This window comes from Thalassophryne amazonica, chromosome 18 (genome assembly GCF_902500255.1).
Source record: "Thalassophryne amazonica chromosome 18, fThaAma1.1, whole genome shotgun sequence".
In the NCBI taxonomy this organism is placed as follows: Eukaryota; Metazoa; Chordata; class Actinopteri; order Batrachoidiformes; family Batrachoididae; genus Thalassophryne; species Thalassophryne amazonica.
In genome coordinates, this window is record NC_047120.1 from 42,391,201 (window position 1) to 42,413,360 (window position 22,160).

The 22,160-nt window shown below is 40.8% G+C and overlaps 1 protein-coding gene across 1 annotated transcript; it reads right to left on the bottom strand.

Annotated features, from left to right (window-relative positions):
* Positions 1 to 3,107: 3,107 nt before the first annotated feature.
* On the bottom strand, positions 3,108 to 21,927 carry LOC117530574 (26S proteasome non-ATPase regulatory subunit 11B-like). Its single transcript, XM_034193463.1, is given in 13 exon segments — positions 3,108 to 3,354; positions 3,470 to 3,612; positions 3,715 to 3,768; positions 3,846 to 3,879; positions 4,219 to 4,343; positions 4,988 to 5,082; positions 7,208 to 7,298; positions 7,301 to 7,351; positions 13,696 to 13,890; positions 14,246 to 14,303; positions 16,608 to 16,804; positions 21,213 to 21,314; positions 21,821 to 21,927. Coding segments are annotated over 12 exon segments (1,236 nt in total). The 5' UTR covers positions 21,912 to 21,927; the 3' UTR covers positions 3,108 to 3,354.
* Positions 21,928 to 22,160: the final 233 nt, after the last annotated feature.

The following is a 22,160-nucleotide window of genomic DNA, read 5'->3' on the forward strand; positions in this document are numbered from 1 at the left end:
ATGTTGATCAATTATTATATCATTTACTAACAGGGACTTAGAAGAGAGAGACCTAATGTTTAATAAATACCACATTTAACTGTTTTAGTCTGTGGTGCAGTTGAAGGTGCTATATTATTTTTTTCCTTTTGAATTTTTTATGCTTAAATAGATTTTTACTGGTTGGTGGTGGTCTGGGAGCAGGCACCGTCTAAAAGAGATTACTCCAGGTTTTGAGTTTATTTCTTACTGTTACATGGAAACAAGGTACCAGTAGATTCAGTAGATTCTCACAAATCCAACAAGACCAAGCATTCATAATATGCACACTCTTACAGGCTATGAAATTGGGCTATTAGTTAAAAAAAAAAGTAGAAAAGGGGGTGTTCACAATAATAGTAGCATCTCAAAACTACTGTATTATGTTCAACTAACTGCTTTTTTTTAGCAATCCTGTGGCTCACTAAACTAGTATTTAGTTGTATAACCACAGTTTTTCATGATTTCTTCACATCTGTGAGGCATTAATTTGTGGTTGGAACCAAGATTTTGCTGGTTTACTAGTGTGCTTGGGGTCATTGTCTTGTTGAAACACCCGTTTCAAGGGCATGTCCTCTTCAGCACAAGGCAACATGACCTCTTCAAGTATTTTGACATATCCAAACTTATCCATGAGTACCTGGTATGCGATATATAGGCCCCAACACCACAGTAGGAGAAACGTGCCCATGATGCTTGCACCACCATGCTTCACTGTCTTCACTGTGAACTGTGGCTTGAATTCAGAGTTTGGGTCGTCTCACAAACTGTCTGCAGCCTTTGGACCCAAAAAGAACAATTTTACTCTCATCAGTCCACAAAATATTCCTCCATTTCTCTTTAGGCCAGTTGATGTGTTCTTTGGCAAATTGTAACCTCTTCTGCACGTCTTTTTATTTAACAGAGGGACTTTGCGGGGGATTCTTGCAAATAAATTAGCTTCACACAGGCGTCTTCTGTCACAGCACTTACAGGTAACTCCAGGCTGTCTTTGATCATCCTGGAGCTGATCAATGGGTGAGCCTTTGCTATGGTTATTTTTCTATCCATTTTGATGGTTGTTTTCCGTTTTCTTCCATGCATCTTTTTTTTTGTCCATTTTAAAGCATTGGAAATCATTGTAGATGAACAGCCTATAATTTTTTGCACCTGTGTATAGGTTTTCCCCTCTCCAATCAACTTTTTAATCAAACTACGCTGTTCTTCTGAACAATGTCTTGAACATCCCATTTTCCTCAGGCTTTCAAAGAGGAAAAGCATGTTCAACAGGTGCTGGGCTTCCTCCTTAAATAGGAGACACCTGATTCACACCTGTTCGTTCCAGAAAATTGATGAACTGAATGCCACACTACTATTATTGTGAATTAATATTGTACTAATAGCCCGATTTCATAGCCTTAAGAGTGTGCATATCATCTGCTTGGTCTTGTGAGAATCTACTGGTATACCTTGTTTCCCATGTACAATAATATACTCAAAACCTGGATTAAACATTTTAGTCACATTGTACTACTATTATTCTGAACACTACTGTAAATTGGTAGTTCAACACCTACATCCACAAAACCATTGGGAAATAAGGTGACAACTGAAGATTCCTTTGGACTGTCCCTGAGCATTATTCAGTGCACAGGTGCCTCAATGTTTTTGGACCCCGTCAACTGGAAAAGGCAAAACAGATGACCATGTGTCTCTCCATGCTGCAGAAGACAAATACTTTTGGGGAGTGGGCATGGACCAGTTATCCTTCAGAACACAGTGGAATAGTAGCACCTGTGTCTCTGCTCCTTGCCTGTTGATGTCCGCTCCAATCACTTTTTCATGCTTGGGTACTGTCTACACATCACCTTATTCACTCCTGAAATGTTTTCTCCATCTCATCCTACCTGTCTGCCGTATGCACTGATGACATTCACCATCACTTTTTCAATTTCCACATGAATGGCTCATTCTAGGCTTATGAAAACGATTTTCATTGGAACAGGTGATTATACACAAATGAAAAGGTGGTTATGAATGGTATACTCTATTTTTGTAAGAAACACCAACACACTACCTTTAAATCATAGTTAATTGCACCCTTTGTGTTCAGAAAGCTTCAAATAAAATGGTGCTGACACATCAAAGTCCTGAAACTCTTAACAAAAAACATTTCACTTACAAAGATGTCAATTTAACTGAATCAAATTACACACATTTTTCCCCCCATCTTTACTGTGTGATGAACACAAATTTGAAGAGACTTCATCACTGTTCAAGTGGGCTGACTGCAGTTTTGTGGACTCTCTTGTTTCACTGACAATATACTCCCCTCCCTAGTCACGTTTCTTTGTTGGGTGAATCCCATTTATTTCAATGACTCATCTCCTGTCATTATAATTTAAAACTGGAACAAAGTGGCCAATCAAGCAGCAAGTATGTGTGCACACAGAACAAAAGAATCTTTTAAAATAGAAAATATTTATTTCGAAATTGCATTTATAAGAAAAGACGAAAAAAAAATTGTCAAACCCATATAAATCGTTTGGTTACTAGCATACCACACTAGTACTAGAAACTAAACAATGATTAATTTTTCACTTGGGGATAATTTACAGAAGCAATGAATACATTTCTGCTTCTGCATCCCTGTTTATATTGCACCCAAAATTGAGGCAAACACAAGTGCCAAGAAATGTGGCACTGTTGGTGAAATGGCATCACTTCTGTTATTCTTACATAAGTAGGTTGGGGGGGTTCAGATTGCAGCAACCAATCTGACTTGCTTCTAAAACAAAAAACAAAATCAGAGTTCAATAAATATCTGAAATACAGTGGGGAAATTAACTGTGGCATTTATTTGTGCGAGGAAAAAAAAAAAAAAAGAGATAGAGGGCACACACAAACCAAGATACATATTCCTAAAAAAGAAAAGCGGGAGCTGACTGGCCAGGTGCTTCTGAAAGACATGACGAGTAAACATGAGCTTCATTTATGAGGCCCCGGAGGGACGATGTTGCACCTTTGAGGTTGCAGTGGAGTCCGTTCAGGCTTTGGAAGCCCAAACTCATAGCAGATAAACATTTATTCTTAAATCTGATCAGTTTTTCCTTGTTATTGTAGTTGCACAGTTTTCCCTGATGGCCTGACATGGCCGCTGAGTGTTGCACACAATCCTGAAAATAGGTCTAAAATTAAGGAGTGGGAGTGAAGAAACTGTCCATTGAGAGGGAAGCGGGTGAATCCTGTTTTGTAGGACTTGTTGATCTCCCCTGTCCCCTTTTTAAAATGACACACCGTTCAAACACACACACACACACACACACATCTTCCATCACACTGCTGAGGGTATTTGCTCTGAGGGCACAGAGAAGAAAAAACACACATTACAGTTGATGTACACAAGTTGAAAAGCAGAACCTGAATTTTGTTAAAAGCCAAAAACTCAATTTGCATTTGAAATATTTCTCACCTATGTTAGCTTTTTGGCTTTGTTGTAAAGTGAATCCACAACTTTGCTCATGTTCTGAATCGTTTCCAAAGCTGCTTCATATGTTTTGTCCACTGGAGGCTCATCAAATATGATCAACACACCTTCGCCTTGGTCAAGGATTCCTGTAGTTGTGTCACAAAAGGAAAAAGCTACACTGAATACTCCTGTGGACACACAGTACAAGTACACAAACTTTATTTTTGCTACAGGAATCGAACACTTACCATGAAACTTTTGATCAAGAATCATCTGTGATAACTTCCTCTCAACATTTCCCTAAAAGGACAGAGTGATCTGTAATAAATCCATGTCTGAATGGAGGAAAATGATCACTCATGATACAAACATTCATACCTTTGACAACTGATTATCCCTGATATGTGTTCCATCTGTTAAATTTAAAAAAAAAAAAAAGGAAAAATGAGATTTAACAGGCATTTGAAGAAGAATGAACGCCATAAGACGCTGATATTTGGAAACAATTGTAAAGTAAATCACCTATGCATAAACAATGACAAGTGGAATGCAACATTTTAAACGCCCCAAATAATTACAGGAAAACTAAACAAAAAAAGGCAGGCTGACATGGAAAATACTTAAAACCATTAATATGCTCAGAAAAACAGTTGCATTAAACCCGAAGGAAGTCTTTGTACAAATCTGTAAGAAACTCTGCAGTACAAAGTGTGCACTGCAGAGTTTCCTTTATGAGCCAAGCAGCTCCTTACTTGTACTCTGGAGAACGGTTCAATGACTCTGATGAGGTTTTGTTCCAGCAGGCTGTCGTACAGTTTGGCCAGGTGGGTGTTGATAATTGGGTCGTCTCGCAGTTCTGCTGTGTACTCTGTTAGGGCTGTAGGAGTAAGCCAATGTACAGAACAATCAACACTTCAAATGGTCTGTTTTGGCCTCTGTGTGCTGTATGACAACAGCAGCTTATTTATTTATTTTTAAAGAGGACCATCTCATTTCACCAGTATGAAAAGTCACAAACACTGAAGGCATCTTACCTTTTCAAAGTCTGCAATGATCTATTCTTGCAGGCTTGGGGCAACACATTTTCAGTGCTTCTGTCTAGACAGATAAAAACAAAGACTGTCAAGTGCCACATCTATAGATAAACTGCAGAACACCATTTACTCAGACAACAGATAGTCAACAACCGAAGGACAATCTTTAAAAAGGATCTGGACTGCAGGACGCCTTCAAATATTTAGCTAAACATTTGTAAACATTCAGGCTCTCACAAATGATGGCAACGCTGTTTGCTTTTGAGCATATCCACAAACCATTAACAGCGTATGATTAATGAGACTTCAATCTGTAAATCTAGTAGTTGCTTGTGTTCAGAAGCAGCTGTAGGCAAATTAAATATTAAATTAAATTAAATATTTAACACTATAAGTAAAACAAGCAAACAAACAGATGTAACTGCAATACAAATGTGCATGGAAAAAATAAAGATTAGCTACTAGGTTTAAATAAAATACTCTGCCTAATGTCCTACAGGTACAAAATGAGGTGTTCTTGCCTGGCGGCCGGCATATCGCAAAGTCAGTTTACCACTGATCAGAGACTGGACTTCCTCAGGTCTGGAACATTCAAAAGACAGAAAAATAATTGAATTAATTATTCCAAAGCTTAATGCCAAGACTTTACACATCTGACCCCAATATTAACAAAAGCTTTAGAATCACTACCAACACTTCACCACAAGAGGGCTCCCAAAGACAGTCACTTTTTGGTTAAATGAGAATTACGTGGTCAAAAAAACATTTAATTAACACATTCAGCGACAAGCTATTTTGTCATAACTGCACACAATATATGGTCTTTAATTACAGACAAGTATTCATTCATTCTGTAACAGGAAACATTATAGCTATTAAAATGTATTATTACATACAACACCACACGTTTATGTGTTATTTACTGCAAGGAGGAAAATGATGTACAGAGGACTGATGTGCTCAAACTGAAGCAGGATCTACCTGATGCATTTTGCATTATTCATTCTATTTGCCAATCTTTTTTGTTTTAAAACATATTTGCAAAAGTGCAACTTAGATTTCAAAATCTCCTCCTCACTCTTGGACTTAATCATTGTCAGTTCTTGCGGAAAACAGTGTACTATGGGGGTAAATATGTTTTAACTCAAAATGGAAGGAAAAAACATTTTTTGGAAGCTTGACAACTAACAAAAACAAACAAACAAAAAAAAAAAATCCAGAGGAATGAAAAATTTTTTTTTGAAGGCTTGTAGAGTTTGACAGACTGAAAAAAAAAAATCCAAATCTCTACAATCATTTTGCATTTGAGTTTTCTTTGGATTGTTTCACCAACATATTTTCAGAGTTTCAAATGTTACTATTCTCTTGTTTTTTTGTTTTTTTTTTGTAAGGTTAGAAACCGTGTGAATGAGTATTTGAAAATAGTGTATATGTGAAGTAAAAAAAGTTCTGAATTCTCAAAAGCTTGACTTTTGAAAGCAAGGTTACAACACCCACTTTTCAGAGATTTATCCATATAGGTTCATCAAGTGACTGCTTTTGGCTTTTCCCATTTTGCTCAAAGTCACCCCGGTACATCTGTTATGGCGATGGCATATTGATTTTGGCAGAAGGAATAAAACAGAAAAGTCTATCCTGGCTAAGAAAAGGTTAGCGACCTCCACCTTTCTCTACCCCAAATCTCTGCTGAACATGAGCCTCAGCCTGGGGGTGGTCCCCACCCTGTGGAAGGACCTCCTGTGTGGTCCCGGCTCCCAAAACACAGCACACCAAAGAACCGGCCCACTACAGACCATTGCCCTGACACCTCCACACCTCATGAAGACCATGGAGCGGCTCGTCCTGTCTCACTCCACACCGTGTGTGAGCGACACCCGGGAGGACCCACTGCAATTCGCCTACAGGCCCAACATCGGCGCTGTCATCTACCTACTGCAACGAGTGTGCTCACCCACCTGGAGACCGGCGGGAGCACTGTGAGTCATGTTCTTTGATTTCTCCAGCGCTTTTACACTATCAGACCGGCACTGCTGAGGGGAAGCTGGAGGAGGCAGGTGTGGATGGACACCTAGCTGCCTGGACCATCGGACTACCTTCACTGACCGCATGCAGTACGTGCGGCTGCCAGTCTGAGTGGTAAGGTGCAGCACCGGGGCCCTCCAGGGCACCGTCCTCTCGCCTTTCCTCTTCACCCCTCTACACCTCGGACTTCACCTACAAACACAGACAGCTGCCACCTCCAGAAGTTGTCTGATGACTGTCATTGTGGGTCGCGTGTCTGAGGGGAACGAGCTGGAGGTACCGGTCAGTCATCACAGACTTTGTGGACTGGTGTGAGTGCAACCACTTGTGTCTCAACACCAGTAAGACGAAGGAGATGGTGATCGACTTCAGGAGGAAACCACCACCTCATCCACCGGTGAACATCCAGGGGAAGACAAAGACTGTGGACAGTGTCAAATACCTGGGTGTTCACCTCAACAGCAAACTGGACTGGACTTATTACTTACTCCTTGCACATGCTGTTCGATGAACATTTTCCTCTACTTGCACCCACCTTGTGTGTTTTCTTAAGAGCTGACGTAACATGTGAATTTCTCCTCTGTGAGATCAATAAAGTTTATCTAACTAACATTTAGTTTAGGTGGTCAGGTCATAAACATCAACCCTAGCAAAGCACCAGACAAAACCTTGAGACATTACTCACAAGTTCAGCACAATTTTGCAGAGAAGCATGTAATTTGAGTGCTGTGATGGCTCTGGGCTGTCGATGGAGTCATAGCCCTCGAAGGCCTCAAGAAATAGGAGTAGGCAGTCTTCCAGTCCTTCTCCTCGGCTGCATGAATGATCCCTGCAGCAGATGATAAAACATGAAATCTGTGAGATCTGTAGATCATGTAACAGGACTCTGCCCGGGGCTGAACAACTAATTGTTTTACAAGTAAAACAGCAAGAGCTGTTATTAAAGAGTTGATGCGCTGCACGCGCTGTCGACTGATGACAGTCATCCTGCCAAATCCAGCACCACATCAGCTACCTTAGCAGTCACAGACAGTGAACAGTTTGATGCAGCATCCTGGTTGTTCCAAGTCGCCTTGATTTATAGGGTATTTTGTGACGGCCCAAATGTCTGGACAAGCATCAAGCCACTTCATCTATTCAACAATGACTGGTTATGCGTATGATCAGTGCAATCAACACAAGATGAATGTCAGCTTTACAAATACATTTCATAACAACAGGGATCCCAGCCAGGTAAAAATAAAATAGAGGAAAAGGAAAATATTAGCCAGGGGTCAAGGGGGCCGCCCCTGTTGGGGGTTCAGGGGGCAACACACCCTGAAGCTGAAGCGATTTTTCCATTTCAGGGTGCTTTTGAAGACATTTCCTTGATATCAATTTTGTAAAAAAGCAAGAAAACTTACCAGTGGTTTCTATCTATTAGATGCCATAAACTGAGCTACACTTCTTTTTCATGCAACTGTACCACTGCATCAATAGCTCAGTGTTTTGTTGAGAAAATATCACCATATCAATATTAGCCATTCCAAGAAAGTACAACAGCATCCATAGTGCTTTTCAAATGTTCATTGTTTTTGTTGAGCCATTCACTTCACCATATCACTGAATATAAACAATGCAAAAATGTTCAACATACATTGTTTATTTCATTAGTTCAATGTTTTGATTCGCTTGAAAATCTCTTCACTTTATCACCATAAGTCATGAATATATGATAGCCAGGGTTGGGAGGGTTACTTTAAAGTTACTAGTTACCTGTTGAAAAATGTAATCAGTAACGTAATCCAAGTATCATAATATTAAAGTAATGTAATTTGATTACTTTCAATTACTTCTGGATTACTCCAATATCAGATATGCTAATACAGACAAAAGAAACTAAATATAAATAGTCTTGACTACATAGTACAGTTTATTAAGCAAAAAAACCCAGTTTCTTTGACATGGCATGCTCCGTTTTACTTCACATTATGAATTAAGAGCGCCACAATATTGTTTTAAACACACCCAGTGTTCACCTGCTACATTTTCAACAAAAAATGCCAAACAAATGAAGGATAATGAAACTCAGGCGTGGTGCGGATGAATTTGTAATTAAAAGTGGCTTGCAGAACAATATACAAAACAAAAAAGTCTACTACTTGTTCAGTAAATTCGCACCATGTTTAACATATCAGTCCACTTATTGAACTTTCAAAATAAGAACAAAAGCATAATGAAAACCATTAAGTAAATACTGTAAGGAGGCGTGGTCGCCATTTAATTCCGGGCAAGTTAGTGATTTGCGTGCATAGAAGTTCAAGAAACAGGTGGAATATGACGGAAAGCTGCACATGTTGGCAAAGCCACAACGGAGGGAACAAGGGAGAAAATATTTCCTTCCATAAGTAAGTGGTTTTGGTTCTTCTTGTCACTTTGTCCATGATATTTGGATGATAAACAGTTGATGTTTCCTGCCGTACCTGTGTCGCCCGATGACACGGACCATTAACTCTTCACTTATGTCTAGTTGATATTTTCCACTGCTAGACCAATGTCTAGTTAAAATACTTGTCGTAAGTGATTAAAATTGTTCGAGACTGGAGATTTTTTTTTTTTAAATTTGCACCTTAAAATAATGAGATTATAATGACCCGCGCTGTGCCGCTCACAGTCACACCCACACATAGAGATTAGTACACACACCACTGACTTCATGAATGAAACTCTGTAAATAAAGGATAATTGTGTAAAAATATAATATGTATATAAATGTATTGTAATGGTTTTAAGAGCTGCGTTGAACAGCAGCTGCAGGACGGGAAGCTGCGGAAGGGGGGCAGCTTTTGAGAATTTAAGCTAAAAATTGGCCATTCTAGGGGTACCCAAAAGGGAAAAGCCAGGTACGACAGCCCAAGTTCCTTCATCATGTCCAGAAGGCTGGGGAAGTTTGTTGAGTGGGCAATCTCATTCTGGGTTAGCCAGTACATGGTCCTCAGTGAGGCCGTCGGGAGTCTAGGACATTTTAAGTCAAGACTTAAAACCTATTTTTATTCTCTTTCTTATGAGTAGTTTTTATTTTGTTATGTTTTATTCTTTTACTTCTGTTTTTAATTAGGTATTTGATTTTTTTTTTTTTTTTTTTTTTTTTTTTTTTAATTTTTTATGTTGAACTGTTCTGTGTGAGGCACCTTGAGACGGCTTTTGTTGTAATTTGGCACTTTATAAGCTGATTAAATTGAACAACATTTTATTGAGTCTTAAAGTAAATAAATATGAAATTGGTTACTGGATCCTTAAACTCTGGACATAAACTCTACATGGTGGATCCTTGATCTCTGGACATAAACAGAAATAAAATCGGTTAGTTTTTGTCAAAAGCATTTCCTATCAGACATTATTGGCATGAATGTCTTTCCGTACCTATGAGCTGAGCTCTTGCAGATGTGCTGCAGGTCAGGTTTATAAAGAATGCAACACGTCTCATTTTGGGAGGAAAAAACGTTTTAGTCAATTGTAGTTTATTGTCTGTATTGCAACGTTTGTAAGAGGTGTCATTTTATTTAAAAAGGCGATTCGTTTTGAAGTTATTAATTCCGAGCGGAGAGCCGCGCAGCATTTGAAGCTGTGACAAAACGGAGGTCGATTCTCGTTTTTCGAATGCAACAAGACCAGAGTCCCAGTTAGTGACTTTAATCCACATAAAAGTGACTCATGATATTTTAATGGCTTTCAGAGGGGTGAAGAAGCTGACTTACCGCTTCTGAAGAGCAGCGAATCAAAGAGCCACGAGCCATTGAATCGAAGCATTGCTTTAATTCACGCTTCAAACTGGAGTCGCGCTGCAGAAACGGTTGAATACAGACGCTGTATTGAAATCGTAATGGTCCAAAATAAGCATAACGGTCCAAAATGATAGCATAACGGGCCGTAACGCAAGTCTGCACTAGCTAGAACCCTGGATAATATAAACTGCATTAAAACTGTAATCCTGCGAAGTAATCCCCATTTTTACTAAATATACCTGTAATCTGAATATGTCTTTTTTTTCTGTAACTGTAGCGGAAAACAGTTACCTTTTTTTGTATCCTAATTACGTTACTCCCCAAGCCTGATGATAGCTATACGAGGTCTATTAGAAAAGTATCCGACATTATTATTTTTTTCAAAAACCATATGGATTTGAATCACGTGTGATTGCGTCAGACAAGCTTGAACCCTCGTGCGCATGCATGGGTTTTTCCACGCCTGTTGGTTGCGTCATTCGCCTGTGAGCAGGCTTTGAGTGAGGAGTGGTCCAGCCCCCTCGTCGTCGTTTCATTGCCAGGAAATGGCGGAATGATTTGGGCTTTTTTTCCCCATCAGAATTTTTTCATAAACTGTTAGAGACTGGCAGCTGGAAACCATTAGAAAAATTTATCTGGCTTTTGGTGAAAATGTTACGGGCTTGGTAGAGAATAAGGAGTGTTACTGTCGCTTTAAGGACGGCCCCCAGCGGCTGTGGGGCGCGCCGCGCTCCGAAGCCGCCATCGACAGGCTGAACGACCATTTCATTTCTAAATGGATGGCTGGCTGGATCCGTGACCATCGTGTGCCATTTCTCTGGTTATCACAAGAGCTGGACATCAACCATTTTCCAGCAGATTTCACTTTTAACAAGAGATTTTGTCATGGAAAGCCAAGCAGAGGCTTCGCGCGTCACGATGGATTCGCTACTGGAGCGAGACAAAACCACCTCTGTTTTGGTCTCACAGGACGGCTTTGCGATGGCGTTCAGACAGCTGTCGGTGGTTTTTCCATCGAGTGATTATCCGAGAAATTGTGGATGTGCCTGGACATGCCAAAACATGTCCCGTGAGGCTTCATCATGGCGTTGCTTTGCGCCATGCGGCACCGCCGCGACGCGCAGAATTCCTCCGCACGTCTGTCTCAATGTGCCGAAAAAGTGCTGATGTCCACGTCTTTTCACAATTCCTGTGCTAGTCAGACGACGTCCCGGATAAAACACAGCGTCCAGTTTGGAAATGAACGGCACATTCCACTGTTACAGGAGTTTTTGTCATGGAAAGAGGAGCGGAGGCGGTGCCGCATGGCGCAAAGCAACGCCGTGATGAAGCCTCACGGGACATGTTCTGGCAATTCCAGGCACATCCACAATTTCTCGGATAATCACTCGATGGAAAAACCACCCACAGCTGTCTGAACGCCATCTCAAAGCCGTCCTGTGAGACCAAAACGGAGGTGGTTTTGTCTCGCTCCAGTAGCGAATCCATCGTGACGTGCAAAGCCTCCATTCGGCTTTCCATGACAAAATCTCTTGTTAAAAGTGAAATTTGCTGGAAAATGGTTGATGTCCAGCTCTTGTGATAACCAGAGGAATGGCACACGATGGTCACGGATCCAGACAGTCATCCGTTTAGAAATGAAATGGTCGTTCAGCCTGTCGATGGCGGCTTCGGAGCGCGGCGCGCCCCACCGCCGTTGGGGGCCGTCCTTAAAGCGACAGTTACACTCCTTATTCTCTACCAAGCCCGTAACATTTTCACCGAAAGCCAGATAAATTTTTCTAATGGTTTCCAGCTGCCAGTCTCTAACAGTTTCTGAAAAAATTCTGATGGAAAAAAAGCCCAAATCATTCCGCCATTTCCTGGCAATGAAACAACGACGAGGGGGCTGGACCACTCCTCACTCAAAGCCTACTCACAGACAAATGACGCAACCGACAGGCGTGGAAAAACATGCATGCGCACGAGGGTTCAAGCTTGTCAGACGCAATCACACGTGATTCAAATCCATATGGTTTTTGAAAAAAATAATAAGGTCAGATACTTTTCTAATAGACCTTGTATACAAATGTACATGATGTATAGTAAAAACTTGACACATTTGGATTTAAATCTTTCTTTTTTTGATAGATTGTACTGCAGTGGAATCAGATGATCTCTTCCTTGGCTTCTGTGACTTGGCTTTCTCTTTCTTTTGGTGTTTAAGCAGTGCCTTTTTAGAAAGTTTCTTGGCCACCCTGTTTGCATGAGCTTTTGTTTCAAGAGCACTGGCCAACAGTAGTATATATGCCCTATCATTCCTTACTAAGAATTTTAACTTATGAAAATGATTCACCAGGTAGTTTGTAATTCTGTTTTCTCAATCTCTTCTTCTCAGCGTCCTTGCTTCCCTCGCAACGTTGTTTCAGTGACAGCCAACCTTTGCCACCATAGTTTATCACCTTTCCATCGCACAGACTACAAAGGGCTTTCCCCGGATCTTTGTGTTTTAAAACAAAATCCGAAAGCGGGCATCCGCCGACTTGTTTTTCCAACCACGACCAATTCCATGAATTCCTTTTCCCTGCATTCAAAGCCGTCACTGTCCCGCTGTTTCTCTTTTGGAGGATATCTTTCTTCCATGACATCTTACAATATGAATACTTGCATGCTCGCCCAAGCGAGCAACACATTATTATATCAAAACAAAAGCACTACGCGATACCAAACCAAAACTGTATTTTAACCTATTAAACATATAATATACCTAAAAATGCGACGATGTTTAGCACGTTTTCTAGCAAAAAACATGGCAAGGGAGCTGCCATTTCTGTTTTCTCATTTTACTGCGCACAGTCTCGAGGTATTTTACTCCCGAGCGATCCCGAATGTCAACGGAAGCAACTAACACCGACCAAAACATACGAAAGCTTGTCGACACGAGCAATACGCATTCTGATCATCTTTTCACCCATCAAAACAAATGTTTTATCATCTTGGCTAAAAAAAATAGCGGAATTCCACAAAATAGCGGACATCTGGGATCCCTGTAACAAGGAAGACCTGTGTGCCGAGAACTTGCACCAGGGCAAGGGGGGGCAGGTTCCTTAGGAACTCTGAGTGAAACTCAATCATGCCCAATTTTACCCCATCAGAGAAACATTTTTATTGAAGTAATCATGTGTACAACAAAATGTGAATGATACATGCATGGAGGACTCCACCGTTAGCCACCTGGGTGGAAAAAAAACAGCAATTTATCTTGGATGTGACATGTTCAAGAATGTTCAGCAGGTGAGTTCACCAATGAAATCACCCGCTGATGAGTTCATTAATGAAATCACCTGCTGACATCATCAGTGTGGTTAAAACCAGCACACTCACAGCACTTTTTAGAATCACTTTGAATGAGTGTGTGAAGAGGTCTAACCTGACTGCATGTCCAGTGCTGCTTGGAGCTTTGGAGGACAGTAAATAGCGTTGGCGGTGGTTCTGGCTGAGGTCAGAGCGGCACGGGCCTTGGGCAGGTTGCTGAGCGCGTGGTACGTCTTACTTTCCAGCAGTTGAACCTCGACGAGAAGAGCTTTGTCATCCATCTTTTTCAGCTCCTGAAGTAACTGTGAGCCTGAAGGAAAACAAAGTGATAGTGTTCAATCAGGGGTCCAACTCTACTAAAGAAATCATTTTCCCAGACACTTTTCAGGTGTTTTTCCTGACTTTTCATCAGACCTGCCATACAGCACAGCTTCTCATCAACAGTGAGCAGAGTTTTCATCAAAATACACACCAAAATTTACCTGACAACCTAAGTGAGGGCTAAAATGCAATTAAAATTTCTAAAATAGTATTTGATTATTTCCAGGATATTTAGTAATTTTAATCAATTGTTGCCTGAAAGGACAAAAAAAAAAAAGAAAAAGAAAACATGAGACAGCTTTTACAAGTCTGTCACTATGCTGAAAACATTTGTAAGCACTCACCTAATGACAAGGCCTCCTGGTATCTTTTTGTGTCAAAATAGAGTGAGATCAACCGTGCCTTGAGGAAAAGACAAAAACAATTGTTCAACAAGCAGCCTGAAGTCAACTTGATGCTTTACACAAAATTCTGCACAATGTATGAATGACCAGAATTTATACACACACACACAGTTGTATGTAAAGTTTGGGCACCCCTGATGATTTCGATGATTTTCCTTTATAAATCACTGGTTGTTGGGATCAGCAATTTCAGTTAAATATATCATAACAGACAAACACAGTGATATTTGAAAAGTGAAATGAAGTTTATAGGATTTACAGAAAATGTGCAATAATTCTTTAAACAAAATTAGGCAGGTGCATAAATTTGGGCACCCCAACAGAAAAAAATACATCAATATTTAGTAGATCCTGCTTTTGCAGAAATAACAGCCTCTAAATGCTTCCTATAGCTACCAATGAGAGTCTGGATTCTGGCTTAAGGTATTTTGGACAATTCTTCTTTACAAAACATCTCAGATTTGTTGGTTTCTGAGCATGGACAGCCCGCTTAAAAATCACACCACAGATTTTCAATAATATTCAAGTCTGGGGACTGAGATGACCATTCCAGAAGATTGTACTTGTTCCTCTGCATGAATGCCTTAGTAAATTTTGAGCAGTGTTTAGGGCCCTCGTCTTGTTGAAAGATCCAGCCCCGACGCAACTTCAACTTTGTCACTGATTCATGAACATTGTTCTCAAGAATCTGCTGATATTGACTGGAATCCATGTGACCCTCAGCTTTAACAAGATTCCCAGTACCTGCACTGGCCACACAGCCCCACACCATGATGGAACCACCTCCAAATTTTACTGTACGTAGCAAGCATTTTTTCTTGGAATGGTGTGTTCTTTTTCAGATATGTATATCGCCCCTTGTTATGTCCAAATAACTCAATTTTAGTTTCATCAGTCCACAGCAGCACCTTATTCCAAAATGAAGCTGGCTTGTCCAAATGTGCTTTAGCATACCTCAAGCGACTCTGTTTGTGGCATGTAGGCAGAAAAGGCTTCCTCTGCATTACAGCATCACTCAGCAACTCTTTGTGCAAAGTGCACTGAGTAGGTGAACGATGCACAGAGACACTATCTGCAGCAAGATCATGTTGTAGGTCTTTGGAGCAGGTCTGTGGGTTGACTATGACTGTTCTCACCATCCTCGCTTCAGTTTATTTGAGATTTTTCTCCGCCTGCCACTTCGGGCCTTAACTAGTACTGTGTAGTCTTCCATTTCCTCACTATATTCCTCACAGTGGAAACTGACAGCTGAAATCTCTGAAATAGCTTTTGTATCCTTCCCCTAAACCATGATGTTGAACAATCTTTGTTTTCAGGTCATATGAGGTGTTTAGAGGCTCCCATGTTGCCACTCATTAGAAGAGATGCAAAGAGGGGAAACATTTGCAAATGGCCACCTTAAATACCCTTTCTCATGATTAGATTCACATGTGTAAGGAGGTCAGGGGTCAATGAGGTTACCAAACTAATTTGTGTGTGTGTATATATATATATATATATATATATATATATATACACATATATATAAAATTTCCTACCAGCACTAACAACAGTGCATCTTCTTGCAGTATTCCATTCTGGTATAAGGTTGGGGGGCTTGTTTCTCCCAGGTCTTGATCTGGACCAGTGGTTAAACTCAGTCCCCAGGGACCCCTAACCTGTACATTGTTTTTTTTTCCCCCCAATCGCTAGTCTCCCTAGCTTCCCTGGTCTGCAAGACTTGATTCGTGGAATTAGGTGTGCTCAACCAATCAAGAGCCAAGAGAAACCTGACTGAGCCAATCAGCTGTGCTAACAGGTTAAGGGTCCCTGAGGAGCAGGATTAGGATCCGCTGACCTAGAACAATAGGGTTTAGTTTTTTTTATGCAGAAATAGAGAGTGCACAGCAGAGAGGTACAGAGGTTAGCCAGGAAAAGGACCAACTTGACATGACCATAAAAAAATCACGAGACAAGCTCTAACTGCATTAAGGGGTCCTGCTCACATTTTGGACTGGATATAATCGTCATGTTGTTCATTTCTGCTTGTTTTGATATTTGGAACATTTTTCAAGTTAATTTTAAGAAGAAATTCCCACAGAGCACGCAAGCCTTTGACAGTCAAAAACCCAACTAAAAATGGACATATACTGGGATTTGGCTTTTAAGACAAAAACTCCATGCAGTTCTGGCTGTGAGTGTAAAATGGCTAGCAGTTATCTGTTACCTTGATTACTAATCAACAGATTCTGGTCTCTGGAAAACCACATTTTCAAACATGTCTCTGTGATAGTTTTCACGGTTCTATTTTAAAGCTTCTTACCTCTAAGGCTTGCCGTAGGAAGGTCCTCTTCTCAGCTTTAGCCCACTCAATGCACTCAAGGCACAGCTCCACCTCCTGTCCCGTTGCTGCTTCCATGTCAAGAAAGAGATCAAGCAAAGACCGAACCAGTCGAGCTGCTTTGGCCTTACTGATCGAAATCAAGAAAGGCCTCACAAATTTCAGCAGACCACCGAGTTCTGGAAAAAGCCACATTAAAGATAAATTACTCTGACCTGTAAGAATTACAAAATACTGCTACACCTCTGTGTTTTGTGTGATTCAGCACAAAATTAGCAGAATGTCAGGCCAAAGGTCTGATAAACATAACTCCACCGCCCCTTCTATACATTTGAAATGCTTGGGAAAGGTGCTTCAATGTTGGTTTCTTCTGCAAAGTTTGAAACTGAACCGACATCACATCCACAAAAGAACCAACACCACCAACCACCAAGAGAAACAACAACAGGAAGAGGTAAATTTTTCTAAAAGGCTCTGTAAAGTCATCAACTTCCACAATACCATACCACACTCTCTAAAACTGAACAACAAAACACACACCAAAAAAAAGGTGGAGGGGGGCGCAATGGGGCAGCGCAGTTTCATTTGAAATCCTTGCATGATATCACGGGATATGACCATTTCCAGGGACAGTCTTCCATTTCACAACACAAGCACAAGGTGTACCGTTTTGTTTTCGGCTGCAATCACCGAAGTAGTCGTGAAAAGTGCAGTTTTTTTCAGTTCCCAGTGGAGAAGAGAAGACAAGGAAAATGGTAGAGGTCATATTGGCAAGTTTTAACCTACACACCTTGACAGAGTAGCTTTGGCCTCTCGCCTGCACAGCCGCTTCAATATATTTGATCTCCAGGTCATAAACAAACCACAACACATGCCACTTTCTGCTGCATTGTCACTTTTCTTTGCAGTGCAATCTGCCCAAAACTCAGAAAGTGCCATGTTTCTGATGGGGACAGACAAGGGCTGTCCTTGGATGTAGGATTACTGCATCATATGCATCATATTTTAACCCTTTAGCACCCACCCTCAAATGAGACTATGGTGCCCAATTTACTTGCTGAAGCAGTAACTAGTGATCTGTGAAGAAATTTGCAAAATGACATGCCCCACTCTGCCACACTAGTTGTCTGCATAAAAATCAGTGGTAGTAAATCTTCTGAGATGAAATACCTGAATTAATCATGAATCATGACCCCCGCAGCATGTGGAGAGGAATTAAAACCCTGACTGACTATAAAAAACACCATGCAGATCAGTCAGGACAGAGATCTTCCCGACACCCCGAACCTCTTCTTTGCTCGCTTCGATAAGCAGCAGAGAAGAGCCCAACCTGCTGGAAGAATCCACATCACCAAGGATCTGATGTGGACATTACACACCCACAACCTGCTGAAAAAAACCCAGCAGAGTATGTTCTTCCTGAGGAAGCTGAAGCAGGCTGGTCTGACTCCACAGCTGCTCAGGAACTTCTACAGAAGCACCATTCTCTGCCAGGGCTGCACAGTGTGGTACAGCAGCTGCATGGCAGAGGACAGAAAAGATCTGTCCCGGGTGGTGAAGACAGCACAGAGAATTGTAGGAGCGGAGCTCCCGGACTTAAGCTCTGTGTATGTTGAGTGCTTGCAGAGGAAGGCACGGGCCATCTGCAAGGACAACAGCCACACGGGACATTCCCCGTTTGCTCCTCTGCTATCAGGAAGAGGTACCACACTATAAGGACACAGACATTCAGTAATGGATATCAACAGGTGCAATAAATAATAGCCTGTTTACATATCTAAAACTAATAGACCTCACTAAGCATTAAGCATCTTAATAAAAATTTATTAAGCACCTTTTTTGGCATTTTAAGAAGGTCTTGCTGTCCTGTGAAGCTGTTCATTGTTTTAAAGCTACTGTTGTTTTTTGTGTATAGCTGTTTGAAAAATGCCACCAGTATGTCATTGCAGAAATGCAATAAAAATAAACATCTATTGTACAAATAATGAATGTTTATGAGTTCAATGGTACGAATATTTCTTGTGTCGACACCCGCGTGTGGTGCGTACATGCTCACACAGCCAGAACAGCGCTTGTGCGCATGTGTAAGACCAAAAGAGAGAGGAAAAAAAAAAAAAAAAAAAAAAAGACTGTACTTCATCAGTGCAGCGAAAAAAGTCCAGCTTTTCATTCTAGCATCCTGCTAACAACCCCCAGACATCTTACAGTGCAGTGTGTGTGTGTGTGTGCGCGCGCGCAAGCATGCATGTGTGTGTGCAGAGTGCAATGGTACCAAACATATGGAACCAAATGCATATAACATATAAATGCATATAACATATGCCCCTGTCCAAACTGAAATTGACCTTTGTCACCATTCTTGCTGTTTTTACACCATAACATTCAGTCACAGTAGTACATTTTTGGAATCTTTATGATTAGACAAATAATGTGGCATATTTTTCAATATGATTGGAGAATTTCAAAATTTTGAGCCTTGTGCAATTCTTCACTGACCACCTACCTGGCTGCCATATTGGATTTTTTAGTGGCTAGCACTTTTTTCCCCCCATCAGACACTGATTTATGAAAGAACATTCATGGTAAATCTGATGTTTGTATCATCAAGTGAATGACTGCCCAAAAAAACATACCTATTTGCTCCACTATATGGTGTCTTACCACTGAGTGAAGTTTCACTGAAATCCAACAGTTGGGTCGTCAAATTATTAAACCTGAAGAAGAATGCCGCCACACCTTGCCAATGTGCAACTAGTCTCCATATGACAGTGATCTCACTTCAGATTTGCGGTCACCTACATAATGAAGTGATCGTTTTTGCACCATAATGGCCTTTTCTCAAGGTCTCATGAATTCTCCTTCTCATCTTTACATGACCGCTTCTCCACCGAGGTAAAGGAAAAGTGGTTAAGAAAGGACATAGGAGATTTTTTTTTTTACTCAGTGTATATTTTGCCAGATACAGCAAACACGTACCTAGTGATATTTGACTGGATCTCCTCGCTGACTGGCTAGTTCAAACGACATCATCGGAGAGGGTATCAACATGGCAGCGTCTTCGGCATTGAGTGCTGCGGCGCCTTCGGCACTGAGTGTTGGTGCTAATTTTCCATCTTTAAATGCCGTTTTGGGTGCCATAAAGTCATTTGAATCGGAACAGAAAATCACCGACTGGTGGAGGGCTTCTATGCTGTTTTGGGTGCCATGAAGTCGTTTGAATCGGAACAGAAAATCACCTAGTGTCGGAGGGATTCTCGGACGCTAAAAGCAGCTCCAAAACGTGGCGTAGCCAGGCCCAAAATTATTTCCGCCATGTGGCAAAAATTATTTCCACCGCCGTCCCAAAATTATGTCTACCAGCGCTTTTCACCACGCAGTGGAAATAATTTCGGGTACGGTGGAAATAATTTTTACAGTCTTGGTAATTTTCTGTGTAGGGCGGGGATGATAAACAAAATCTGCAAATTCAAGACAGAATACAAACGAAAATACAGAAGTCCACGTCAGCATGTGTTTATCCTGTTTTTTCTCTGTCAGTGTCTGCAAAACCTTTGATCAGTTCACCCCTGAAAATAGTGAATGGTAAAATATGCCAATTTGGAATAATGAAAATCACCAATATCAAGCTACTATCATGAATGTGAAATAAGTAAGGATTAAACAACGAGAAGCCGTGCATTATACGGTTTGAATGCACGACACGGAGCCTAAAACACCACAACATGAAGCGGAGTGGTGTTATTCCGAAGTGCATTCAAACCGTATAATCCACAGCTTTGAGTTGTTTAATCCGCTTATACCATGGTCCCACACAGAGAGCTAATACACAAATATTTATTTGTTAACTTTTTCTGTGTTCTCTTCTTCTTTCCCGTCTTCAATCTTGTCCAGTTTGTCGGATGTTAAATCTTTATGCCATTGCTTTTGCTGTTCTTCCAGTTTGCTTTCCTCCTCTTCCCATTCCTCAAATGTTTTATTTTGGCCAAAAATATTAAAATTCACTTGGAAATCCATGTTTTATCACGTTTCTGTCATTCACCTGTCAAAACACAGCTGATCTGTGCGAACTGATTTGCGTGTTGCTATGGTGACGACCAGAGCAGAGTGATATTTCAGTGACCTAACTCGCCGAACTACGTGTGCGTATACACGAAAATAATGCACGCTAGTTAAACATGGAATTCTCACTGACCATGATATAAGGAGATCTTAAACTCTGATTGCCTTTAAGTTCTCGCCCAACCGCGGCCGTTCTGTTCCATCGTGAATAAATTTAGATGGCCGGCAAAACAACGCAACCCACCATTTTGCCAGTACCACGTACAGCGAAATATCGTCCAGTTCAACTTTGCCGAGACCGCGGCCATGTTGAAATAAACTCTACGATGATGTCATTTAAACTAGCCAATCAGTGAGGAGATCTGGTCAAATATCGCTAGGAGTGTGTTTGCCGTATCTGGCAAAATATAACCTGCTTTTTTTTTTTTTTTTAAACAATCCAAGCTTAGCCTACATTTAAGATGATTTAAAAACAAAACAGTCACAAATTGAACACAAACAAGAGCTCAAAAAGAACCTGTCAGTTACCTGCGGCCTGTCCAGTCTTGGCCAGTAGTGTCCCCAGCTCCAGGATGCTCTGTTCTTTAACCCTGACAGCCTCCTCATCGTTCTCCTGAACGTCTCTCCTCACTGTTCAAACCACAGACAAAAAGCTACATTATATATATATCCATACACTGTAATTCTGCCAAAGATTCATATGTACTAACACACAAACCTGACAATGTTACATGAAAATAACATCCCAGGATAATCTTACAGACATGTACATTACACAAACAACTGGAAATTGTCTTCTATTTCTATCAATTCTTTTGACAACAATGAAGTTAACCGTCATGCTAACATGACTACACAAAGCTCTGTGTGCGTCAGTGGATAACTGCAGCCCGTTGCGTCAAAAGATCAGTTTTACAAATTCGAAATGTAACCTCAGAATAAAGTTCTTCTACACGTTGAAGATCAGGCCTAAAGTTTGCACGTCGGCTAATGGTGCAGCTAGCTACCAGTAGCTTTAGCAGCAGTGAGTCAGCATGACCGGCAAGCTAGCACGCTAAATTCGACTAACAATTGAACAAATTACAGTAATAATAACGACAACAGATCCCACATCAGAAAGCCGAGAGAACACCCACCTATTGAATGTAAAATATCGATAGAAGCGTTGTGATCGGTACTAACGAGAGACTGAGCTCTCTGAAACTCAACCACGGCTGCAGCCGCCATCTTGCTTATTCAAATACTCCTTGAATGAAAACGTACGTAACGCTCCGTAAACGCAGACATAGTTGCATGCTGGGAACTAAAGATCTTTGGGTATTGTAGTTTAACAAAATAAAAAGAAACGAAATAAATAATACAATACTGACACTTGAAATAAATGCAGAGGATAAGGGGACACAAGAAAGTCAAAAGACGTATTCGCATTGTGATCCTCAAAATAAATAAATAAAATAAACAGGGTCAGGTGGGTAA